Here is a 27,005-nt window from a genome sequence, read left to right as displayed (position 1 = left end):
GTCCGTTGTAAACAAACAGAGCTCCGACATAGAGCGAGATCATCTTCTAAAGGTGCTTTTATTATTTTTATGATTATTATTAAGCCCATTAGCAGCCGAACGGACTGCGGTCAGAACCCTTCTCCGGACCGAACACTATAACAAAGCACCTTCTCCGCCTGGAAACACGAAGCTACGAGACTTTCAGGTTGGAGTACGGACTGCAGGAGGGTGGAATAAAATGTCACGTCTTGATCGTGTGGCCAGATTAAAAAACAAGCAAAACATGGGTCTCTGATATTGTTCAGTGGGCTGGACCAAACATGGAGGCGGGCCGGATCCAGCCGCGGGCCGCAGTTTGCCCACTCCTGCACTACACCATTTGAGGCATATATATTGAAGGAAAAAGCATGCTTAAAGTCCCCCTATGACAATAAAAAAAAGAAAAACTTCCCCAGTGGTGTTTTAATTACCATCATGATGTTTTAAATCTAAATCTCCCACAACCTAAATGTCTGAAAAAAGCCATACTTCCTGTTAATATGAAGTCTCTGTTTCCAAAATCTCCTCTATACGGGCGTGGCCGTTGGTGCTGAGCTGAGTACCCCCACCCTTGATACCCCCCTTTCTGATGATAATAGCTGTGTCTTGCACAGGAGGGGGGGAACAAACAACACTGACTGACAGTCTCTAATCTCAAAGGTTTCTCATTAGCAAATAAAGGAACTGTGAAAAGTGATATATTTGTGTTTCCACTTTTTTGACAATCTGTGGAAAAACAAAAATGAGATTTGTACCCCACTGTTCAATAATATTACAGATGAAAAATAATTTTGAAAGACCATGAACAATGCTTTAAATGACGTTAGAATTTAGGCTCCATTGCAGCAGCAGGCAGCACTGGCTGTGGCTCTGAACTGATTTGATGCTAGCACATGCAGATTGTTGAATTCACTTGAACAGCAAATAAAATGAAAGAAATGAAAAAAAGTTAAAGTCCCTCTATCTGTCACACACCTAGGGGTTCGAAATTTGGTCTCCGCATTTGACCCATCCCCTGGGGGAGCGGTGAGCTGCAGACACAGCCGCGCTCGGGAACCATTTGGTGTCTTAACCCCCCAATCCAACCCCTTAATGCTGAGTGTCGGGCAAGGTTTTAAAAATTTGGTCCTATTTATAAAGTATTCGGTATGACTCGGCCTGGGTTTGAACCCACGACCTGCCGGTTACAGGGCGGACACTGGCCTTGTGAAAGTGACTGCCGGTATTCACACATAATTTTCTAAACGCGATGAACATTTTTCTTGGCTGCACAGAGCCAAAGAAAGGGTCAAAATAAGGATTACGGTTAGGGTTAAATGGTTCTTGAGTGCGGCTGTTTCTGCAGCTCACCGCTCCTCTGGGGGATAAATCAAACGTGGCGAACACATTTCACGCACCTAGGATAGCAAATGGGACTTCAACTTTAAGTTTTATTTTAAATACATGCAGCCAAAAGCAGATTCCAGCCTTGGACCCACCTTAAATGTGTGCAGGTAATGCAGCAATGCTAAATCTGCTCTTCTCCAGCACCCGAGCTTGTGTACGCTGGGCGGGGCAGATCAGGGAGCTAGGGCAATGCACATGCGCTCCTGGGCTGTTGTGACATCACAAAGGCTCATTAATTCAAACCGAGCGTCTTTGCAACAGTTTGATTGACAGCAAGTTAAAAGAAATGCAAAGATAAAATGATTCTTTAGTACATTTGTTCTATTTCAAAAGAAAAATGTCCCACGTATGTGTGAAAAAGTCAAAAAGCATGATTTTCATTGGAGGGGGACTTTGAGAAGAATAAAACTGCCACTCTGACACTTTTTCACTTTACTCAGAGAAAGAAAGAAAAGTCTTAAGCATGGGCATAAAATCATTTAATTAACATTAACAAAACTAACCTTATTAAAAAAACAAGCCAAAAGAAATAGAAATAACTCCCTTATCTTAAGCAAAAATTGATTTTTTTTTAAAAAGTAGACCACTTATGAATCAAATTTTACTAAAGTGTTTACTTTTATTTGTATCCTATTTGTTTTTGTCAGTATATTTTATACTAATTACACAAGGATCAACAGAAAAAATGAACAAAAAGTTAAACAGATTGGGAAAGCATTAAAAAACACATTTAAAGCATCGCAAGGCTCAGATTCAAGAAATAAAGAAAGGAAATTTACAGGTTTTTTTTTTCTCTATGTCTATTATGTGGATTATAAAAGTGGCAAATTTAAAGGTCCATCAAAATTCTGTAGTTTTGTGACTCTTCTCTGTTTTCAATCTACTACTGAAAACAGTGAATGTCACAACAGTTCAGCAGATTTGGAACGGTCAGTAAACTCAGTGGTTGATGCTGTTCATGTAACAGTAGCCTGAAGGAGGAGCATTGGCAGGTAGCCACAGTCTCACCATGCAGTCACTGGAAACTTAGCCCAAAGAAAAGCAGTAGCAATATCTTTTATCTCTTCTTAGAATTTATCTGTGCTGCTTTTGCCCTGAGCTTTCAAGCTGCATGGCAGACCAGTGAGAAGTGACAGCAGCACTTTCTTTTGGAGTGATATAAAAGTCTAATATTGGAAACTGTTCATGTGCAGAAGCTCTGTGTTTTAAACATCCCTGGTGTCTCCTTTAAGCTGTGTTGTGGTAAGCAGCTATGGGCTGTATACATCTGAAGTCCTGCAGGGAATGAAGGACTCACAAATGTTGCTCAAAGCTAATTTGCACATCCATTGGATTAAATCCAAACATTCCTGGATTGTTGGCTTGGCTGGTCGTCTTATAGATGACTGAACTGCTTCAGCGCTGTGACTTACAGACACACTGTCATTTCAATGTTTAGATTCCCCATTGAGCTTTATCGATTAGCATATTCATATGGTTTCCCTGCAGTAGAAGCTCTCATTGCATAAAATATCAGCATGGATCTCAAGTTGGTTACTGTTGTCACCGTAGGCCTTTTGGACCAGTTTATTGCTTCATGCAAACCTGCAATGTTTTATTTATTCACACTTGATTCTGCCTCTGAGGACGAACATTATAGGGATATTTCAATAAAATGGTTCATAAAGGACCAGAAAGATGGCTTTCACGGTCAAATGGAATTCAGTCAACTTTTTTCACACAAATAAAAAGTTAAACGACTCATGGTAGCTAAGATTAAAAACACAATGCATCAAATATTCAGATTTTTTTTTTTAAATTACAAGTCTGAAATGGATGAAATTGTTGGGGTTTGCGTTTTTACTAACGAGTCTGAATTTTAATGTTATAAAAATTGAATTTTGTGCTGCTTTGCTAACAATTTTTGGAAGAGTTTTTATGAATTTAAGTTTAGCTTTTTAGAACAGCAAATCAAAAGATCCAGAAAAGAGCTCACACGCCTTTGAAACATCTGTCCTGTGAGATAAAAAAGGGAGACTTTGATGGGTGTAATGTGGTTCAGAATGGTGGTGAATTCATTGGGAATTGTGTTTTGTACACTTTAATGTCACTAAATTGAGTTTGCCTTAATACAACCCACAAATGAAAAAGCCAGAAACTGTGCTGGTATTCCTAAATGCTAAATACCAAAATTAAAGTCAATCATTTAGTTTCATCCATTCAAGGTTCTTATGTTTTACTAAGATAATATTTAAAAAAAAATTATACATACATTATATATATAATCATTTTTGTTTTTCATGTTCCTTTTTTGAACGAATATGGGTCACAGAGACACGGAAGTTACCGCTGAAAGCGGCTTTTGCCGGCGTACAGAAAGCATATGAAATATATATATATATATATATATAAATATATATATATAAATAGAAAGCGTGAATGACTTATGACGTGATTTGCGTTCGAACGACATAATTATTGCGTTCGCACGAGTTAATCATTTCGAGGGAACGGAATAGTATTTTGAGGGAACGCAATAGTATCTTGTGGGAACGGAATAGTATTTCGTGCGAACGAGATAATAATCTGTGGGAACAAGATATTAATCTGTGGGAACAAGATATATTTTTATATCTTAATGTCAGGACACGGACTCCTTATGCTGGAGCTGTTGATGGCGCTGTATCTGGCCTCGAACAGCAAAAACAGTGGAAAGCAAGCAGGAGACGATCTTCTAAATGTGCTTTTATGACAGTTATGATTATTGTTAAGTGCCTGTTCGCTCATATTTGTTTTAATCCGAGTGGCCAGTGCTTTTTTTTTCTTGGCTGCAAGGACCCGGAAGAAGGGTTAGCATTAGGCTAATACGTGCTAAAATCATTAGCCGTGGATTAACTTAAACTCCATGGGGGCAATGCCGCAATGAACATCTTGGATATAAATATGTGGTAATAACATCAGCCTTCATTTTGTCTGGACACCACTCAAAAAAACGTTTACAGTTTCTCAGGACTGAGTTGCAGCATTTCCGCCTTCTGACCGGCTGCGGCTTCGGACCAGTGGGCCGGGGAGGGTGCTTTGATACGGTGTTCGCTCCGTCCAAAGATGAAGCTAGTCCGGGGGAAGCTTCAAACAGACGCACCGCGGTCCGCAGCTCCAGACCGCAGAAGGCGTAAATGCTGCTACTCAGTCCTGAGAAACTGTAAACAATAAGGAGCGCACAGCGGCACCCTCCCCTGCCGCTAATACAAAGCTACGAGCCAGGCCGCACTGCTCCTAGACATGTCGTTGTCTCTTAGCAACCATCTACACCGAGTGAGCACTGAAGTCATCGCCCCGCCTCCCTCCTGGAAATGCTGACTGGAATTGAATTATGCGACACTTTTTGCGTGGCCGATGTGAAACAAAAATGCAATCCCCTCTTCGCATTTTCACTTTAATAGTGTCACAGAATAATCGATGGAAAGGGGTGGGGGCGGTTGGTGGGTGGGACTGTTCAACAGCCACACAACCTGTGGATAAAGGCTGTTACTCAGTCTAGTTGTCCTGGCCTGGATGGACCTGTACCTCCTTCCTGAGGGCAGCAGGTGGAAGAGATGGCAGGCCGGATGGTGCTGGTCAGGCAGGATGTTGTGGACTCTCTTTAGACAGCAGGTGGTGTCATCTATGGGAGAGCAGTCCCAATGATTTTTCCCAGTGATTTCACCACCGGATCAGCCTTGGTGCAAATGTAAAACCACACTAAAAAAACATATGTCAGAACACTGCTGATGGCAAAGTTGTAAAAGTTCACCATCAGCTGCCTGGAGATTTTCAGCAGTCTTTAGTTTCCGCAGGTAATAGAGGCGTTGTTGGGCCTCACCCACCACTGAGGCAGTGTGAAGACCCCAGGATAGGTCCTCTGTCATAGTGACCCCCAGAAATTTAAAATTAGTCACCCTCTCTACCATCTCCATGCCAATGGAAAGTGGCTGATGACTTTTTACTACATCTACGGAAGTCTACAATAATTTCATTAGGCTTTTTGATGTTTAAAATCAACTTTTTATTGTCACACCATGACACCAAGTGTTGCACTTCTTTCCTACAGTCCGTTTGTTCTGAAGGGAACAAAAATCGGATTATTTCACCTAAATTCCTATGAAATTTGACTTTCAGCTTAGACAAGAAAAACCTTGTTGTTTCCTTAGTATTTGTGATAAAAATTAAAATTCCTAAAATTATATGGTAGAAGAAACTAGTGTCTCATCCAGACCCTCATGTGCAGAAGATCTGAATGAATTGAAATGAGTTAAACCGTCTTTCTGAATGGTATTTTGCATGCATGGCCATCTCCATGATCCTTTTTCTGATGCCCTTTGTTTTGTTTTTATTCCTTCACAGCACCTACACGGATGAATACATGTGTCCTGTGGTCGCTGGTTCAAAGATTGATCCAGTAAGTGATGACCAAAGAGATCTGGTGGGTGAAGAAGACCAAGGGCGCACCTCTGGGGAGGACGATGGTGGGATGGACAACAATTATGATAGACAGGTTTGCTCTATGTTTACAGAAAAAGAAAAATGTGGTTATATATGCTTTCAAGGTTAAGTAGATGTTTTTTTTTGCATCAGAAATGTAACTATGTCAGCTTTTAACAATGGTTAGGACTTTCCACTGAACTGCTGCTAGGGGACAGTTGTCTTTATTCCTGTTGTCCCTCCTCATCCCATCTGTGTTCTTATTAATACTCTGTTTTGTTTTGTCCATTTATAAAGCCTGATGGTCAGTCCAGAGCTTTCTATGTTGTCATGGATCTTGTGGAAACGGAAAGAGTGTAAGATTTTGTTTTCCATAATCCCAGATGTGCTAAAAAAAAAACAGTCTGAGCCTTTTGTTTTTGTTTTGTCTACAGACACGTGAATTCTCTCAAGATGCTCCAAGAAGTGAGTGTTTGTCTTTAAAATGTCTAATAAACTAATCTAAAGTAACTTTGGAATACATGATCAGCAGTGCTCCTCAGGTAATTTACGGAGACCTGATGCAGCAAGTTTCTACTTATAGAACCTGCAGATTTAACATTAATGTTTTCCAACCAAACTGCACTCTTTGTTAGGACGTTAATTGTTTTTTTACTTTTGAACTTAAGCACTTGATTGTTAATATCAAGTTTTTTTTACTTTTCTGTTTGTTGTGGTAAATTTGGGAGAGGGTAGATGCACTTTATGCATATTTCGATCTTTCATTCTACATCACCACAAGGTTATTGCATCTGGTAATGTAGTGACTATGGTAAAGGCTTTTGGCTATGATATGCCTCAGTGTAGTTCTGGGTTGTTTCCTCACTGTTCTTCAGGTGAGATCTTGTGTGAAGTTCCACGTGGAGTGAGATTGTCAATTATCTTGTATTTCTTCTATTTTCTAGTACTTCCTCAAACAGTTGATGTCTTCGCATTAAGCTGCTTGGTAATGGTAGATTGGTGCATTCTACAATCTTACCCCTGGTCTCCTTTGATAGCTCTTTGGTCTTGGTCATGGTGGAGAGGTTGCAGTCTGACTGTCTAAGGTTGTGGACAGGTGTCTTTTATACCGATAACCATTTCAAATAGGTGAAATTAATACAGGTAACAAGTGGAGGATAGAAGAGCTTAATAAAGAAGAAGGAATAGGTCTGTGAGGAACAGAATTCATGCTTGATTGTTTGCTTCAGGGAGTTTCTCGGAATACTTATTTTCTGCTCCATTATACAAATAGCTTCTTTAAAAATCACACAGTATGATTTCTTGGATTCTTGTTTATCTTCTGTCCACACTAGTTGAAGTATATCTCTGATGGACATTACAGCTCAGTTTTTTAAGAGGGTCAACTTGCACAATCGGTGATCGACAAACTTTTTCGACCCAATGTATTGATTTTTAACTGCACATAATTCAAGTCTCTAGTTTTATTAGAGATACAAAATTTCCAAAATACTACACCAGTAACTAACTTGTTAAAAAATGATCAAATATTGAACACAAGTAAAACAATTTTTATATAATGAAAAAACAGCCTTTGCCCAGCAGTGGCCGGTATAGACTCTGGCAGCCCGTCAACCCCGTAAGGGATAAAACAGGTTCAGAAAATGGATGGATGGATACTAAAAACATGTGTTTGCAACAAACACTGCTTGTTTCTAAGGTTAACAAAATTTGACCATAACATTGAAAAGCATTTTTAGATCTTAAACTTTGTTCCTTCAGCGTGGGGATGGAACTGGTAAATGTGACCAATGAAGTTAGTGTTCTAGGTGACCATGAGATGTTATCTGAACTGCCTCATTATTCAGATTATTCTTATCAGCAAGGTGGTCGAAAGGCAAAGACATGCAGACTGTTGTTGTCTTAGAGGAAAAGTGTAACCAGGACATTAAGGCTCCTTCCTGTTGCAGGACTTCAGGGACGCGGTGGGCTTAGCGGTCGGGGATGAAGGGCAGCCTGTTCTGGATGACGGGAGACTTGGGGAGATTCTCAATGAGTTGCCTGATGTTTACACTCTACACCGCAAAATCCTCAGCGAGCTGGAATATCGAATCCGGCACTGGTAAGATTCACACCATTACCCAGAAGATACTTAAAACATTAGTGCAGACTCAACTAAAGTGAGATGTTTTGCTTCACCACTACCTCTTGTTTGAGACAAAAAATCAACAACTAAATCTTTCTCTGCTCAGGGAGGAGTGGCAGAGGATTGCTGACATATTTCTGTCCAGAAAAGCGGAGTTCTTGGTCTTCACCACTTACATTGGCCACTATGATCGAAGCATGAGTCTACTTGAGAACAGCTGCCAAACGTCACCTGCATTTGCAGCCATCGTTCAAAAGTTTGAGGTCAGAAATCAAACACATATTTATTTTATTTGACAAAAATGTGTTTGTCAAAAAAAGGAAGAAAAAAAAGTATGTCGGAAAATGAGTTTTTATGTTTTCTTCTGAGGATTTACATCTGTAAATGCTTCATCTCAAACCAAACTGTCATGTGCAACTTTTTCCTCAGGCAGGTTTATGCTCACATGGCCTTTCATCACAGAAAAGCATTAGTTCTGAATGACTGATTTTGGATCACTGACTTTTGGTAAATGGCGAATACTTATTTAGCGCTTTACAGTCACAGTCCCGTTTACACACACATTCACACACTGGTGGCGGCTTTACTTGCATCAACCTGTAACCGTTAGGAGCAACATGGGGCTCAGTGCCCAAGGACACTTAGGAACATAGGCAAGAATTGAACCTGTGATCTTCCAAACAAGCTCTACCGCTGTACCACGGCCACACGTCAAATCCTACATTAAAACCTAGAAGTTCATAAAGTGAGATGCATTCACTGGTGGAATGGAACTGCTGAAACCGGAGATGTTGGTGTCACAGGTTTATAAGGGACAGAATAAAACAGGAGGCACAGATTGAATCCAATCGTCTGTAAAAAACAAACCAGGAAAAAAGCAAAAACATATTTCAGTGTCAGCCACCGATCTGAAATTTTTCTGTTTATTTTTGTTCCAGCAACAGCAGAAATGTACAACTTAAAGCAATTATTTGTTCAAGAGGTCAGCAAGAAATTTTGTAATAAAACGGATTGAATGTCAAATTTATTGGTCAAAACAATTATTATGTGTTCAGCATCTACAGTTTTATGCTGCAAACAATCAAACCGGATTTAGCCAGCTGTTAACTTTAGCCTTTGGCAGGAATCAATGACACATGATGTTACAACAGCATTGCAGCAACTGTGTTTTATTTACAGACACAGAAGTGATTTTTTTCATAGACCGCTGAGGGGAGATGTTGGCAGGAAGTCTTTGCAGACCCAGGCAGGTTTGCCTCCTGAATTTAGGGCCACCTGAGTTTAAAAAAAGGGTCCTGGTATTTCCCCAAACTCAGTTTGTTGATGCAAGTGGCTTTTTATCCTTTAGGCTGCTGACTGAGGGTTTTTTCATTCTATGGACCAAGAAATGTATGGAGACTGAAAGCTGTGGTTCGATCTATTGTTGCATACATTAGCTGCACAGATTTAATCTTAAATGAAAACAACGCTCATGAAAGACAGAAAAAAGCTTCAAACACATTTTTATTTGGAATCTGTGAAACATTCCTCTTAGAATGGACCAAGTCCGAGTTTAAAATGCAAGTGCAAACAGAGAAAAAAGTTTCCCAAACTTGCTTCTTCCCAGTGTCAGCTCTCTGTATTCTGTTTTATGGTATAAATGCTGCAAAACAAAGAACTATGGAGATTTATTGTTCTCATATTGCGCATAGAACAAGGACAAATTGGTTTTCTAAAACAGAAAATAAAAAACAAATAAACAACAAACAACAAATAAAATCATTGATTCCTTTATTTTATTAAGCATAAAAGCAGTTATTTCTGTGTTGATTAACTTTACAAGCTGTTTAGAGATTCTTAAAAATGCTGAACATCTCCAAACAGGTTTACCTTCTAAAATGCTGTTTTCGCAGTTGATTTCAGCAGGAGCAGCTAATTTTTTGGATTGACTTTTCTTTTCATGCATCGTTTTATCATGTCATATAAAAATGATTGTTTTTGTACCACTCATAAACAGGTTATTCTAGCCATTCAAGAGAATCACAAGAGTGATGGTAATTGTGGTGTCAGCACCTCATCTTTGGCCTGTAGAAGAATTATCGATCATCACAACACATTTGAGCAAACTCATGATGCCCCTGGAGAATGTTGACTAAACTGTCACACTGCAGTGTCTTTGCTATCAGTCTGGATTTGTATATCCAAACCTTCTAAAATGTGGTTTGAGGTTCTGTTTTAGGATGCTTTAGTGCTCTCATGGCTTCTTTTCCTTTCGCCGCATTCCTTTTATAGAATTTTCAATGAAAATTCGGTTCAGCATTTACAATAGTTGCAAGTTCCTCTACAGTGTTTAAAAAACTGCTTTCACTCAATCACTGTTATATTTAACACCCCCCCCCCCCCCCATAGGAACAAAAGTGCCTCTCCTTAGACATTGATAAAACACTGATTATGAACTCAACAAACTGCAAAATAAAACAGAGTAAGCCATCTAAAGAAGGATCAACATTCTAATCCTCTTGACCAGGAGTATCCACTTCCAGACCTCGAGGGCTGGTGTCCTTCATGTTTTCCAACCATCCTGCCATTGAAGGTCCTTGCTGGCTAAACGCATCTGATCCAGGTAATCAGCAGCAGACAAGGCAGGATTTCTGGAAAACCAGCAGGAGGCCGGCCCTCGAGGCCTGAATTTGGACACCTCTGTGAGTCCAAAAGGTCAAAAGTCTTCAGAAATATATTTTCAAATTCTTCTTCTTTTCTTTTAAATTATATGTAATCCTTTCTAAAGAGACACTTGACAACATTTGTTGGAACCTCTGGGTTATGCTTGTTGGTGTTTTTTCCAGCGTTCGGCAATACAGGTTTTCACATGAATCAAGCTGCACTACTTAGGCACTGTACTGAGCCTCACTCAGTGTGAAGTATTGTTTGTGCCACTCTGTCTGCATTACCAAGCCTTATATCTGAACCTGATCTTCTGTCTCCTGACCCTGTTTTGTCTCTGCCCTGACTCTCGCCTGGATTCTGACTACTCTGTCTCTCCTCTGATGATCTCATGCCTGTTCTCGACTCCTGCCTGCCTGACCCTGATTTAGCTTTGTGGACTTTTAGCTGAGCTATTAAACCTGCTGCATTTGGAAACAGCCGTCTGCCTGTACTTGTGACACCCTCTCCCATTCCTCATTTCTTTCTTTTTGCAGATTTTCTTTCCAGGCATTTACTTTGTGAATTTTCATTTGAATTTGACATCAACATATCATAACACTCACAAACGGTGTCCTTCATCATAGATTTTTCTAAAAGTGAACATTGTGGTTTGAGTATTCTATATTGTTTTAACCCTTGTGCTATCCTAGGCACTTTAATGTTGGGAGTTGGGTCATCTAGACCCACTAGACAGTGCGCTGAACCTTTTTTCTTCAATGATTTGTGATCTTCACTGGTGTCCATGGATTACATGAAATCCTGTCCCTCTTTATTCACCTTTGTCAAGGTAGGGATAAAACATGTCAATGGTCATCTTGACCCCATAGGATAGCACAAGGGTTATCAAAGTTTAGGAAACCCTTTTTCTGCTTCAATTCAAAGCATTTTTCCATTGAGGTGAAAGGAAACATTGATGTGTTTGTGATATTAAAAACCTACACTTCTCTTGTTTAGGAACAGAGTTCAGCTGTTAGTCTTAAACAGCAGCTACTGCAGGTCATTGTTCGGGTGGCTCGGTATCGGATGCTCCTCACTGGTAGGTAAAAATTCGAAAATGAAGTGAATTTCCCGATTGGAAAAGGTTGGTACTTTACTTTTTAAAAAAAAACTTTTTTTTCTTCTCACAGATTACCTGAATAATCTTTCACCCGATTCTAGGGAATATGAAGACACCCAAGGTACAGTAAAGATGTTGGTTTCATGAAACAGTCGTGTGTACAACCACAGCGTAGTCACATCGTTTGTTTACTTCCTGGAGAGCTTTACTAGTCTCTGTGTGTGGCTTTGTTTCTACCGGTTCTTGGAATTTATTTCTGCTCATTTGGCACAAGGAAAGGGCCATGAGAGAGCCAATTTGGGTTTCTTTGTTTGAGCTGGCAACCCACCAGACAGTCATTCCAGGTCCCTGCTGTCTGAAGTTTGTAATGTGTAATTCATGAGAAGGCGCTTTACAGCCACAGTATCTGATGCTACATCTCTGATAAGGGAGCCACTTTAGTCCAAACTCATAGGCACTTCTAAAGTCCTGAGACATGGAGGAAGGAGATATTTGATCAATGATGGCTCTCTCTGAATGCAGTGAAATGTTTTTGCTGATGCATCTGTCTGTTTGTGTCATGCAGCTGCAGTTGGAATCGTTTCTGACATTGCAGATCAGATCAATGACAACATAAAACATGGGGTAAGAGTTTCATATGAGTTTTAAGGCAGGAATTGTACAAATTTAAATTAGTTGGCAACCAAGGTTTATCATTTCAATCATATATTTACCTGTAAACTCAATGCAGCATGCAGGAAGGATGCTTATAGTAAATATTGACGCTAATTTATGCTAAGTTGGGTCATTTCTACATTGCATCATTTTATCATTCTTCTTACCATGGTGTGTGTATGTGTGTGTGTGTGTGGGGGGGGGGGGGGGGGATTGTTGGCATTATAAACAAAACATTTGTTTAATGTCTTGTCCTCTTGTTTTTAAAATTCGATTATGTTTTGATGTAAAAAGGTGCTATAGAAACAAAGTTTGATTTGATGGATGTTGCTGGAGCCTATGCCAGCATAGGCTCCAGCTTTCATCTTACAGGCCAAAAACATGCCCCATAGGTTGAGTGTTTTTTTCTTTAAACTTCCTCTTCAGAGTGCGGTCAAATTTTAAATTGCTTCCCTACCCCTCCGGCTTCTCCCTACCCCTAAAATCAGCCCTACAAGCTGAGAGATATGAAAAAATTGTGTCTTCAAATTCTTACATTACTACCACTAGATGATGTCATCTACATTAGCGCACAGCTGTCAGCACTTGGACAATACACAGTAACATCGGTTTTATTACTTTAAAAGGTCATGCAAAATCATAAAGTCATGACTTAGATTTGGACTTTAGACTTTGCAATTTCAGGAGCCAGAGTGGCAGGGAAGCCTTTGTGTGTTTGTCTGCAGCAGACTTACCTGTCCAGGTGTCACCCTGCCTTTGCCTATTGATATAAATAATAAAAAAATACATGTTACATCTTAATTACAGACTTGGCTCCCTGCTTACAAACATATTCACTGATCTTGAGATTCAAATAAAGCAGAAATGGATTTTTATTTTAAAAAAAAGGCTTACCCGCTAGAACTACTGGATAAACCTGGTAACTTGTAGGCTTTAAAAATAATAAATAACACTTCATGAGTCAACATGTACAGTGAATGTAACATGTAACATTCACTGTAAACCCCTAACATTGAATTGGAATTTTTATTTCTTTTTTCACTTTTACAACTTGGGAAAAGTGTAAGTGTAAAATTGTAATGATACTCTGAGATATTTTTTTTAAACTTGTTGCAGATTAAATTAGTGGTTGTTTATCATTTAAGAAAACGGTGTAAATACAACATTTACCGACTCCTTAACAGTTTATGTTTATTTTTTATTTCCACATGTTTACATGTCGTCCTGTTCAGTGACATTTCAGTCAGCAATAATTGCTTCATCTGCTGCATCAGCTGACCATCAGCTGTTCTTGCCAACGGTTGTAGGAGATAATGAGGATGAAGGGATGCACTTTAATCCATTCTCTTGTTTTGACTGCTGGTTTGCTCCTTTTTCTTCTGTTTCTGTCTCGCTCAGGAGAATCTGCTGCGTCTGATCAACATAGCGCACAGTGTTCATGGCCAGCGGGATCTGCTTCATCCTGACAGGGTATGGCTCTGATAACTGCATTGTTGGCTTGGCCAGCCCGCCCTGTCTGCCCTTCTCTTTCTCCATGTTGCCCTTTACTCAAAAAAAAAAAAAAATCATCTGGGAATCCCCAACCAGCCTGATCTAAGAATAAAGAAAAGAAAAAAGAGAGTAACGCTGATTATTTCAGATCACCTCCATGCACTGGTATCAGAGGATCTGAATTTTTTTCAACTTAATTGATCAGTTTTTCTTTTTCAACAGGTTTTTGTTAAGGAAGGCACACTGATGAAGGTCAGCAGAAAAAGTCGCCAACCTCGTCATTTGTTTTTGGTAAATTCTGATTCCTGTTTGTATTTTATAGGCTTTCTGATAGAATCTTGTTTTCTTACATGTTCAAAAACATACACAAAGCTTTGTTTCTTTGTATACATCTGTGTAAAATGTATGGTCAGGCTTAAAGTTCCAAATCTTTTTCTTTGCCAAGACATAGCTTATAAGCGAGGTTTCCTGGCAGGATGTTTCTGAATATTGACTTCCTGAACCATTTTTTTTATCAACAGCATGGGGAAGGTCAGCTCCTTACATTTACAAACATCCCTGTTTAAACCCCTGATGTTGCTTAATACAAATGTTTACTGAACACTGATGTAAACTCTGGGAGAGAGAAGAAGGAAGTAAGCAAGTTTTTGCACCTAAAGCAAAATAACATTTAGACTAAAGTCCCTGTTTTTCGCTTATTGCAGTTCAGTCAATCCTGCCTGTTAGTTGGACTGAAATACACAAACTCCTTTCAACAGTCATTTTTCAAAATCTGTTTACACAAATAATCAAACAATTTGTACCCAAACAGGCAGCTGTAGTTTATTCACAGTTCCTTAAACATAAAATCAGTGACCTTGAGGGTTACAAGGAACATGTTAAAGTAAAGCAAGAATGGTTCTTCTGACCAATAGAATAACTGAGTACCAGCTGTTTCTCTATAGAAGTCTGAGGGATTTTGGCTTCTTGGAGCCATCAGGTACTTCCTGTTGGCAGTACTGACTGCCTTTAAGTTTATGGGAACATTTTCTTTACAGACTGTCTGGAAAATAAACTCAGAATGAAACTTGAGACTTGTTGACCCAAGTATCTCATGTATGTGGTGTGAAATTCTGGTTGTGAAACATAAAGCTATCGATCTGTCGGGAACCAGGTGTTACCTCCTTTTGTGTCTAATGCCTTGAATGTGCTGTTCTAATGTTTGGGAACGGCTGCAGATTTTTGTTTTTTATGTGATTATTATCCCAATGTGGTTCATGCTTTTAGCAGATTTAGGATTTGTTTACATCTTTTCAAGGCAAGAGACATTCAGAAATCTGTGAAGAAGCATACGTTGAGATTCATCTTAGGCTGAGGGGACACCTGCTGGAGAGTTGATGCAAATACATACAATGGGCTTTTATCAAAGGGCCGTTTTCAAATCTGTTGCCTCTGTAGACGTGTGCGTTTAGGAGGGTCACTGAATGTTGTGCTGTCTGTCAGATGAACGATGTGCTGCTCTACACCTACCCTCAGCAGAATGGAAAATACAGACTGAAGAACACTCTGTCCCTCACCGGGCTCAAGGTCAGTTCCTTATAATCATGTCACCATATTTTTCTCTGTCCTTAATGCTTTTCTTTTAAAGCTAAATGCCATTTTAACTTGTTCTCTCTTTTTTGATTGTTGAATCTAAATCTGACTTAATTACTTAGGTCAGTAAACCCACCATTGACAATGCCCCAAATGCGTTAAAGATAGAGGGAACGGACATCTCCATCATTTTGTCTGCCAGGTGGGTCACAGAGCAATGTATACACAATAAAACAACCCGCCACACTGAACAGCTCAGAAGTAACACTGCAGATGTTCAGTTCTGGAGACGTGTTGAGAGCAGTTTGCGTGTTGTCACTTGCAGTTCATTCCTGGAAAGAGAAGACTGGTTTTACACTCTAAACAGAACTGTGACTGAACACACTAGAGGCTCTGCTTTCAACAGCTGCTCAGGAGAGGTGAAAATGTCCCAACCCAACATTGTGTCTGTAGAAGACTTTCATTCCTTTGGGCTTTTGTGAATGCAGACATGTGTGTGTGTCTGTTCAGTCCAGAGATGGCCTTAAACTGCTCCTCGGAGAGAAAGCCCCCACACTTGTCCCGGTCTCACAAGTGATGATGTGCATGAACTGCACTGCAGACTTCAGCCTCACTCTTCGCAGACACCACTGCCACGGCTGTGGAAGAGTACGTGTCAAAGCACAGCTGAAGGATTGTACTTTCTTAGCAGCAAACTCTGTAACATCTTTTGTGTTGGCTGTAGATTGTTTGTCGAAGCTGCTCAAGGAACAGATATCCCCTGAAATACATGAAGGACCGCATGGCCAAAGTGTGTGATCACTGTTACAGCGAGCTAAAGAAAAGAGGTAAGAAGACTTTCAGCTGGAAATGCAAGTCATAACGTTTAGTAGATAGAGATGCATTCCGATGGGGGTGTATACAGATAATAATGCCATAAGAAAAATAACTGCATAACTTTGCAGTACTGTGTATAAAATGGCACCATATCTCCTGACTACCAGCAATGCAAATTTGTTCTCTGTAAAGATCATTTCTTTTTTGCTTTTTTTTTTATTTCTCATCACAACACATAACAAACTACAATTCCCTGAGACACATTCGGCCATAAATCCGCATCCAATATAGTGTACAGTAATTTTTCTAGCTAAAACAAAAAATTGCATTGAGGCAAGATGAGACGTGTAGTTTAGTTAAACAGATAATAAAGGTACAAAGAACAGTCACAACCCCAAATAACGTTTAACCATGTGCCATCTACCTTCAAAGACATCTGTATTTAGTTGTAGACACACTGTCGTTTTTTGATTCTTTGTTTCCATTCCGTTACAGATGGTAATGTTACATTTTTCCAATTTCCTGTTGTGTTTTTTTTAGCAACCAATAGTAAAATGCGCAGTAGATATATCTGATATTATATGTATTCTGTCTGGCCTGTAGAGGTCATTTCTAAACCTAAATATCTCCCAACATACCACTGAATGAACCTCGTTGTGTATCTACAGGGGAAAGTCTGGGTTTTTCAATCATACCAAATGTGAAGGGGTGGTGCTCTGGGAATTGTAGTTTTTGGTGGATTTAAAACAATTTGGATGGGACAAAATTTTTGTTTTCTGGTGGTAGTCAGGAGGACATGGGTCAAAATCTTCCTTGCTTTTTGGCATTGGTGGATCAAGTTTTTCCGTCTTATCTGTTCACCAGTAGAACCTGGGAACGTGAAGCGACTTGGCAAAGGTTTAAGTCTCTTGTTTAATCAAGACAGAGAAGGAGTTTCTGAATGTTTTGGCCAGCCATGTCTCTGTTCCCCCTTCCAATCCTAGGTTTGCTTTGAAGAGAAAATATTTTTGTGCTTATCTGTGTTTCAGAAGTGAAGGTTAGTGTAGAGTTCCTGTAAGGAACTTGAAGCATGGGAACAAACCAAGCCCTATATCTGTACTTTCCACTTTGGTCATAAGGAAGTTGTTTGTCTCTGCAGGAGGAGAGATATGTGAGCTGTCAGGCAGCAGCAGCCCTCGGATGCACCGCCTCAGTCGACCGCTCTCCACTGTGTTCCACAATATTCATCCTCATAATATTTGGAGAAACCGAAAAGGCATAATATCATTCACCCAGGTTAATTCAGCAGATATTATGTTTGGAAATGGAAAACAGATGTTTTGATTTCATAAATAAAGTTATCTTTGATGTGCAGGTGACGGTGTCGGAGGAAGGCTCCATCAGTGGGACTTTACAGCGGAGCAAGAAGAGCAAGAAGAACTGGAAGAGACTGTGGTTCCTCCTAAAAGACAAAGTGCTTTACACGTACCGAGCCCAAGAGGTGAGGAGAAACCATACACGTCCAATAATACCCCTCTTACAAAATGAACGTGTGGCCTTCAGTGAAAGAGGACAACTTAAAACATTTCTTCTTGAAGACCCACTCCATTCAAAATGCATGGTGTTTTTGGTGTTTTTATCATGATCATGTCGCATTTTTTTCGTGATAGAGTATTTCTTTATTCAAATGCTGTAAATCAGGAGCAGACAAAAAATACCATTGGTGTGATGTGGAAAATACGCTGAACGGGCCACAAGCTCCCTGCTCCGAGCTCTGCTCTGCAAAAAGAGGTAGCCTAAAAATGCAAACAGAACACTGACCATGAGAATAATCACAAGAAAGTAAATGGTAAATGTAAGTCTGAAGAGGAAAAATCTGACCTAAAAGCTCTTGTATCGGCATATTACGCCAACATTTGTCCCATTCTGGAATACGTCAGCTTCATCTGGTCTGGGGCTGCCAGCTCCAGACCAGAGACGGTACAACTCAAATACCTTTTGTGGCTGGTTGGTCGAACCAGAGGCACAGATACAGTTTTGACTTTGGGTTTGTCTTCAGAATAATGCCTCTTAACGTTTTTCAGCATCCAGACATTAGAATCACGCTACGTTCATTTAGATCTCACCTTTTTGAGGAACTTGATGACGTAATTTCTGTCAGGCTGCTTTGGCCTCCATCAACCACAGCGAGCAACACTATAAACTGTTTTATTCCATGTTCCTTTTGCTTGTGTTTTAACTGTTAAATTTGGCAATTTTTGTCGTATTTGTACTTTGGCAAACACTTTTATCGCTTCCTGTCCTCACCTTGATTTTTCACTGCGGACTCTTTCTAAATCTTGTCTTTCAACATCAAAGGTTTGTGAAAAATTGAAATAATGACCTTCTCTTCTTATTTTATTATATTTAATGTTTTAGCATATTTATTTGGTGTATTTATATTAAAATGTGTTGACTTTAGTGTGTGAATTCCCCAACTGGGTTTCAGCTGGTTGTCAAAAATGTATAAATGAATAAATATAAATAGAAATCTAGAAACGAGAAGTACCACACAGGCATCCAAAAGGGAAAAAAAAAGAAAGAATTACTTCAAATCGAATGTTATGCCGCTCAATAATACGTTGTTTTGTTTTGTTTTTTGCCAGTTCCAAGCAAATGATTTGTATTTATTGAATTTGTATTAACCTAAATGAAGTTTATTTTGATTAGAGTGACAAAAAACTAGTATAATAAGGGGAAATGACTCATTTTACAACAAAATGGGAACATGAGCAAGAGCAAAATAAGAATTTGATCTTAGAATAAATCCTCACAAAATCTAAAACTAGATCTTAGTCTTGGAACATTAATCTAAATTTTTCTTTTCAAAATAATAACAATGAAAGCCAGTCAGTCTAACTTGTCAACATTAACTGACATTTAAATTAAAATCCTCAAAAAAGAACCAAAAATTACATTGTAGTTTTTTCATTCTTGAATCACGTTCTTTTCTTCTATGGAGCAAAAAGGTTTTTGCCTCATTTTGATGATAATACAATTTTTAGATCCTAGATTTTAACCAAACAATTCACCACTGTGCTGATTTGGAAAAAAGCTTGGAAAAGTGTAGAGTAAAGAGAAGTTAAAACAACTGAAGACCTGGTATAATGTATTGAATGTCTAAAAAAAAACTTAAATCTTTGCATGGTTCAAATAGTTTGCAGTGTAAGCAATGGGGAAGGGGAAGTGGGGCGGGGTTGCTCCGTGCCAGCGTCCCCGCCCACAACTCTGAGGTGTATATCTAATAAACTCCTGCCGTTCTGCAGGAACTATGTCCCAGAAAACGACAGGTGTTGGTTTAGGCTAAAACTGCATCATCAGAATTAAAAGACCACTGGTAACACTTTGACAATAGTTAAAGAGATGATCGGAGTGGGGCTTTAAGAATCATGAATTATATTTGTGTAACAAATGCCCTTAATCTCTTCTCAATGTGCAGGAGAGGATTGCCTCAGAAAGTCTCCCTCTGCTGGGTTTCACGGTGAAGCTGTCTGACAAATATGCAGGAGAGGAGGAGACGAACGTCTTCCAGCTTTACCACAAAGACACTCTGTTTTACTCCTTCAAAGCGGAGGATAACTTTACAGCCCAAAGGTGAGAAGCCCTCAACACATGGGAGACCGGGAGCTGTTACGTAATGATTATTACTCCGTTAATGTCCGGTTTCTTAGGACTCCCCATTTAGGGTCAACATTCAATGAACAGCTGTGATGGAGAATATAGTTTTTACTTTTAGGAGCAAACATTTCTGCATTTGAGGGTCTTTTTTAAAATCTTTTTAAATGCATTTATTTAAACTCTCACAACAGGAATTTAAACCTTTAATGTAAATGAAAACATAAAAAGGAGAATTTCCAAGAAAGCACTGGGATCAAATCAAATAGGGATGAACTGTCTGCATGGAAACCATCTGCAGCATCACTTTGTGCTGAATATTCTCACCAGGGTCTGTTTTGGTTCCATAAACCAGAGAAACTGGGTTTCTTTCCGGAAGAATATTGCGCTGGATCATTTTTGAGTTGCATTAGCTCAGGTTTATCAACTCCAAGGTCATCTAGGCCTGAGGAGTGAATCTGAGTGCTGCTGCTGTCAAGCAGCAGTGGAGACTTTGAAACAGCAGAGTAAAGGGGCGGAGCTAATACTTGACACTGCGGCGCTTTGTTGCATTTGCTTCGCTGATGCTGAAATAGTTTTAGTAGTTTTATTACTGCTTGTGCATTCTGTGCCCACTTTTTTAGCTATTTAACCCTTGTACTATCTTAGATGACCCCACCCTTACATTGACGTGTTCTCCCTACCATGACAAAAGTGGATAAAGGTGGAAAGATTTCATGTAATCCATGGACACCAGTGAAGATCACAAATCACTGAAGAAAAAAGGTTCAGAGCACTGTCTAGTGGGTCTAGATGACCCCACTCCCAATGTTAAAGTGCCTAGGATAGCACAAGGGTTAAAGGTGCGACAATACAGAGAGCCAAACTGAGACGATACAATAGCGTCTGTACTGGTGGGCGTGATTTGCGGATGGGTGGGCCCAGGCCGCTCTGCCCTGGCGCCGTGCCTATAGGTTCATAAAATTACATTCAATCTCTAGGTCAACAATAAAACTTGGCATTAAAGCATGAACTTTAATCTAATCTATAATCTTTACTTTATGCAGGTGGGTCAACGCCATGGAGGAAGCCACCAATTTATAGATGCAGCCGCTCTGATGCCTTTCTCCTCTGATGAACTCCCAAATGACTGTGAAACTGCAGTGTATAGAAGTGGAACAAAGGCGGTTTTGTTTTGTTATGTCTGCATGTTGCAACTTGACAAAGTGTGTTGAGATTAGGAAAACACCATCTTCCATGAGAGAGAACACGATCATCTACATAGCCTGCTGTCAACAGCAGGTGTGATACTGAGAGCCACGAGTGGAGAAGGTCCTGTTGGTGTGGAACATCACTCCGCAATGTCCCGCACCCCACCAGCACCTGTTTTATATCAGTACTTCTTAGATCTTAGATCTTGTTACACATGAGTTTTTCAGAAGACAGACAATAAAATCGGCCTATTTTTTGATCAAGCTGCTTAAATAGGCGATGCATGGTTTTTCTTTGACTACTGACATGCTGCTGAGAAAAGGAGCTAACCTGTCAGACTCACAAAGGATCAAACCTGGAGCAGCCTCATATTTAGTCTGTTAGCCATGCCTTAATGTTTTAAAGTGCTCTTTTTACTGCATTTTTCAATTATCTTTATAACAAGCATGTGGAAGTACACACCAGCTCAAGAGAAGAATGTAAACACGATGCCGTCAGTGAATCAATCGTTTGTTTTGCACGGATTTAGATATAGAACGAGAGAGATTTAAAAATGAACGTTGTACTTTTTCATATATGCAGACCAAAAGCTTCAGCCGATGCAAAGAATTGGCGATCTTTTGGGAAACTGTGGGCATTTTAATTTAATTTTTTACAATAAGTGCAAAGTAAATGTATATTTGTGTAAAAGATTATTGATCAGTGTAACCACAAAGACAGGAGTCTCTGCTCTGAGCAACATCATCAGTGATTTTGTATTTGTACATGGAGATTTATGTGTATTTACATGGATATAAAAGTGGCTGCAGTGATGGAAGCTGCCTGTGTTTTCTTTGCATTCTCATCACGTCCTCTAGATGGCATGAGGACTGAACGGGAAAGTCCCGCAGGTTGTTGCACACTTCCTCCCACACTGCTGATGGAGGGCAGCTCAAACAACACAACTCCCTGCGCTCCACTTGTCAAACTGTACATTTTGTGTCGTGTGCCGACATATAGTCCACGTGTGGTTTGCTCTGATAAAGCATCAAGCTGGCAGATATTTCATATCCAACACCAGGGGACTGAGTGATACTCAGACCAGTGTGTTGTGCGTCCAATGAAAGGCCAGGCCAGCTCTGCGTCTCATCTTCCCCTGAGGCTAGGTGACCCAGAATAATATCAGGCACAAAGTTTGCTTTCTGGGCCTGCTGAAAAGTTGCAAAAACCCCGTCCTATTTAAAGGACAGACCATTCATCACCCTGCTCTGCCTTTCTAGCCCCACTTCTTGTCTTCTGCCATTTTTCAGTGTTTTCATGGTCTGCCACTGTTCTGGCTGCGTCACGATTGACTGCACTTTTCCCCCAATTACCACTTTGTCATTTTAATCAACCCAATTATCCTAAGAACTGAATTACTTGGTTGAGCCAGCTGCTTTAACTCTCTGCAGTTCAGTGTAGAGAAATCATTTAGTTTTCAATAACTGTTAACTGTGACTGAAGGTCAAAAATTAAGCGACAGATCCAAATTGGAGTGTTGTCTCGCAGTCCATGCACACAAAAAGATCTGTCATGGTTGTTTTTTTACTTCTGCTTGTAATTTCCGTTTAAAAGGAAGTCATTTGCCTGTGCTTTCAGACCAATCAAATATGTAATGGAAAGAAAGTTTAAAAAAAAACGACTAGAAAACCAGCTAAATCTCCCGTTTGTTTTCAATAATATGGTGGATTATTATGATCAGAAGAGTGTGCAAATCCTCCCTGTGATTGGGTTTCTCTTACAGTGCAGCAGGGACAATGTCATGATCCTTCTTCCAATCTGCTGCAGGCAGGAGCAATGCAGAGAGAGGCAAATAATCAATGGTTCACTCAGCCTACTCAGTGAGGTCAAATGCATTCTGCTGTGTTGTACGTGAACAGCTCTACGAATCATTAACAGCTCGGGTTAAAAACAGTAGCCGAAACAGATTTGAGCTTAACTTCCTCGTTGTGGCTTTTCGCCTATGTTGCCATCACAGCCCAGTCGGGTGAAACTGACATTGGCACATATGGACAGACTCAAACCGACAACCTGCTCATCAGTGTTAGAGCTAAGAAGGGAAGGCTGTGCTTTAAAAGATCTTTTTGGAGCTGCAACAACATGGCGTCTCATCTTTCCTACTGCTGTGTGGGCAGAACATCCTCAGGGGGAATGGAAAAGAGCTAATTATGCAATAGCTATATGTTTTTATTTTTAAAAATTGAAAGAAAGAACTGGCTCCGTTTACTTCACAGCAGCTTGACATTTCTGGGTGTACACTTTATACTTTCTCCATCCTTCAAAGATGGGGAGAAGGAGAAAGGAGGAGAGGCAGAGAAGCTTGAAAAAGAAAGGGACACACTCTTTTGTCCCACTTTGCAAAGTCTTTGCTGCCCACACTTCATGCCAATGTTACACCTATTCCACCTCCCCTAAAGCTTAAAATAGCCCACTTTCCTTTACCAGGACAAACAGGAAAAAATACTCAGCTTTCACTCTGCAACTATGGCTGAGTATTTGTTATTTTGTTTAATGAACTGGACCAAAGGATTTTTTTCAACTCACAAAAGCAGATCACTGCTACCTTAATTTAAGCCGTGCAACAAGAATCTTTACATTTTTTGCATTTTGTGGAGGAGCTTTGTTGTCTGGTCTGCAAAGATGGAAGTTTGTTCTTGTCTGAAGCAACAACAAAATACACTTTATTTGACTACAATCTGCTGCAGAAGTCTAATTTTCCTTATAACTGTTTTTTTTATTTGAAATAGGTTTGCACCCTCAGCCTAACTCCCCTCCAGTTCTGTTACCTCTGCAATCTACAGCTCTTCACCCGTAAATTCTCTTTTCTAAATTGTCAAATTGTTGAAGATGTTTTAATTTTAGAACGCTTTCATTTGTGAGGCAAAGAGTGAAACTATATCAAGCACCATTAAAGCAGAAGATCTAGATGACCAACAGTTTAAAGCGACACCTGAGAAAACTACCTTTTTTTTTTTGTAGCGTTGTGGTTTTACTGCAACAAATCATCAAAATGGAAAACTCTGGAGTTTGAAAGTTCCTCTTTTATTTTGTGTACTTTATCATATCATCCACAACGTCTGTTGTAACATGGGGTTGTGTTCTGGTTTCTTGCACATTTTCTCTCATCAGCAGCTTCTTGTAAAGGAAAGTTGTTAAAGAAATCAGCAGTAGAACCACAAAAATGTGCTTTTTTCAATTAAAAAGTCTTTCTTTTTATAACTAAAAGTTACTTTACAGCAGGTTCATTTTAAAATCCATTCAAAAAGTAAAATTTCTATTGTCTATAGTATCAATGCACATAGATTTCTGTCCTTTGTTTCTTGTCTGTGGTCCACAGTAAAGAAGCAATCTACCTGAACATTGAAGAGCCATTTGTGGCGTCCTCTGCTGACAAGCTGTGTGTAGATGCTAATTTCATTTTCCAGCTAGACTTAGCCTCTACACACCGCTAAATGTACCGAAAGCTGCTTCAATGAACAAAGTGTTACTGTGCTGAACTGAACAGTACTCTCACCTGACCTAAAAAATCTAAGGGCTGTTGCTAAGAGGAAGAGGAGAGAGACCACACTCAACGATGCAGATGACCTGATAGCAGCTGTCAAAGCAACCTGAGCTTCCACTACACCTGTGCAAAGCCACAGGTGGATCAGCTCCATACCATGGAGCATCAGTGATGTCATTAATGCAAAAGGAGGCCAAAGCATTGGCAACACAGGAAGGAATGATGTTTATAGAAGCTTAACATTTCTGCTAAAAACAGTCTATTTGCATTGGTCTGATGTGAAATTCATACCTTTCGAGACACAAAGTTTTAAAGTCCCCCTCCAACTATCTTCTGATCTATGTTCAAAGCGTTTCCTGTGCTCTTTTACTTATGATTGAGCCGTTTTTAGGCAAACTCAAAAAACCTCTGCCATTTTCTGGACAGTTTCTGCAGAGCGGCAAGAGTTCATTAAAAATTCACAACTGAGTTGTGGGCAGGACTGTTGGCACGGAGTAAGCCCAACTCCACTTCCCATCATCCATCTGTTCAGACGCTCTCCCGCAAGCTTATAGCCCCTCACAACCCAAACCAAACATTATCACTGCAACAAAAATGGTGGGCAGTACTGTAGCTATCCAGCCGTACAGTTTAGATCCAGCTTCCAGCTCAGACGAGGAAAACAAAGACGTTCATGGATCTATTTGTCTGACAGTGGATGATCAGAATGGAGCGGAGCAGGGAGACTTCGGTCCGCCCATTGCAGTTGCTGCGTCACATCTGAGAGATTTTCCAAACGGCAGGTTTTCATCTCCTCTTGATCTGACATGATTTGAATAAAGAAATACTCAGACATGCTGTTTTAATCTTAAATTCATTTACATACGTCCTCCATTATGAGAAAAATGCTACAAGAACATTTTAAAAACTAGGGGTGCAACGATGAATCGATTTATCCAGCAGATCGATATGTCTGAGGCAAATAAATGCAATCGAATTATCCTACCATTTCACTTGACATGTTTGTTAAAGTTTAGAAAAGCATAAAACTAAAACTAAAAATATCTGCTGTCCACAAGACAGTAAAAATTATAAATCTTTTTTTTCATTAAAAACAATATTTAAACCTGTGCTCTGTGCCCTGATTGATGATATTTGTCCAGAACAAAGTGTCACTAACTTAAACTAAAAATCATTAAAGACCCACTCAAAAAAAAACATGTTTTTGGCGTTTTATTAGGGGTGTAACGATTAATTTTAACAACAATTAATTTCATAATTTATGGTTGACAATCGGTTCATTCTAAATTATCTTATTTGATTCGATTCACTGATCTAAAATGGATCCAGGAGATCGATCTTAGGTTATAGGAATATAAATTGATTCATTGATTAATAAAAATGAATGAAGGAAGAATTCTACCAAACACTGTGAGTTCACAAGAAATACAAAACGCTCTTCCTCCAAATGTATCGTCTATATAGTTCATGAGGTTCCTCTCAATCTGTGCACGGAGGGATGAAGATCCGCCTGCTCCATGCAGTCCAAGGTGGATGACAGTGGTTGAGTAGAGCGTGTGGGTGCCTGCTAAAGGCAGAAAAGCAGAACCCGGTTTCTTTGAAGAAGTCCCAAAGTCAGAGAAGTGTATGGGACACACAAACACGCACACTGTTGTGGACTACCAGTCTCTGCCATGAGTCAGAATGTTATGCAAGTCCTTAGCAAAGGAAGGGAAACATTGGCGCAACGATGAGCCACAACTGCGTAAAGCTTGTTGCTGCGACACTCAATCTTTGATCCACTGAAAGAAAATGAAACCCAGAGAAAACTGTGCTTTTGATTTGGACCCATCCGAGAGGAGTTTATTGTTCCTCGTTTAGATCTGTCTTTCGCCTGCAGCCAGCATTTCTTTATTGTAATCAGTTCAAAATAGCTCACTTGGCATAAATCAGCTTTTCTCCTTCTGGTTGGTGTGTATGCGCATGTGTGTGTGTGTGAACTGGGGGGGTGGATGTGAGCAGGAGACGACTGAAGAGGATGGGGAATTTGGAGGCCATGCAATTTCCAGGACGTGTGCTAGTTTTGAGCAGTATACACTGTACTCTGGCAGCAAGACCCAAATCCGCCTCTTTTCTTCTTGAGCAAAGCCTTACAGCTGAAACCTCAAAACCGCCCCTGCAAACTACAGCAACAGCCACGTGACTCCACCCCTTGCAACAGCAGCGTTTCAAAAGAAAAGAAAAGGACAGAAAAGCAGACAGAAAGCCTCTCCCCCCCCCGCGTGCAGGGTCTATCTAGGGCATCTAGATCAAGAACAATGCAGATGCTCGTGCACAGGTGCAATTAAAGCTGCATGGACACCTCGGGATTTTCAGCTCAGGTGATTGACAGGTGAGGCCAGACTCCAGAAAAGGGGTGGGGGGGGGGGGGGCAG

General features: G+C 40.0%; 1 protein-coding gene across 2 annotated transcripts in view; it reads left to right on the top strand.

Moving 5' to 3' along the window:
- Nucleotides 1-21,888, top strand: part of LOC101171656 (FYVE, RhoGEF and PH domain-containing protein 5) — a 32,662-nt gene extending 10,774 nt beyond the window's left edge. The window contains exons 3-21 of one of the 2 annotated variants that reach the window (XM_020703031.2): nt 5,770-5,920; nt 6,145-6,203; nt 6,282-6,312; nt 7,797-7,948; nt 8,079-8,235; nt 11,612-11,693; nt 11,785-11,835; nt 12,280-12,338; nt 13,767-13,838; nt 14,082-14,111; nt 15,342-15,425; nt 15,554-15,633; nt 15,757-15,850; nt 15,942-16,079; nt 16,156-16,258; nt 17,386-17,522; nt 17,602-17,727; nt 19,705-19,859; nt 20,927-21,888. In XM_020703031.2, coding sequence (XP_020558690.1) covers nt 5,770-5,920; nt 6,145-6,203; nt 6,282-6,312; nt 7,797-7,948; nt 8,079-8,235; nt 11,612-11,693; nt 11,785-11,835; nt 12,280-12,338; nt 13,767-13,838; nt 14,082-14,111; nt 15,342-15,425; nt 15,554-15,633; nt 15,757-15,850; nt 15,942-16,079; nt 16,156-16,258; nt 17,386-17,522; nt 17,602-17,727; nt 19,705-19,859; nt 20,927-20,963 — 1,798 coding nt within the window. In that variant the 3' untranslated portion in view covers nt 20,964-21,888. Of the gene's footprint in view, nt 1-5,769; nt 5,921-6,144; nt 6,204-6,281; nt 6,313-7,796; nt 7,949-8,078; nt 8,236-11,611; nt 11,694-11,784; nt 11,836-12,279; nt 12,339-13,766; nt 13,839-14,081; nt 14,151-15,341; nt 15,426-15,553; nt 15,634-15,756; nt 15,851-15,941; nt 16,080-16,155; nt 16,259-17,385; nt 17,523-17,601; nt 17,728-19,704; nt 19,860-20,926 lie in introns of both variants that reach the window. The other variant, XM_004068556.4, reaches the window with a different exon arrangement.
- The last annotated feature ends 5,117 nt before the right edge of the window (nt 21,889-27,005 follow it).

This window comes from Oryzias latipes, chromosome 5, assembly GCF_002234675.1.
Source record: "Oryzias latipes chromosome 5, ASM223467v1".
Taxonomy (NCBI): domain Eukaryota; kingdom Metazoa; phylum Chordata; class Actinopteri; order Beloniformes; family Adrianichthyidae; genus Oryzias; species Oryzias latipes.
The sequence above is the reverse complement of the archived record's forward strand: the minus strand, read 5'-3'. Positions and strand labels throughout refer to the sequence as shown.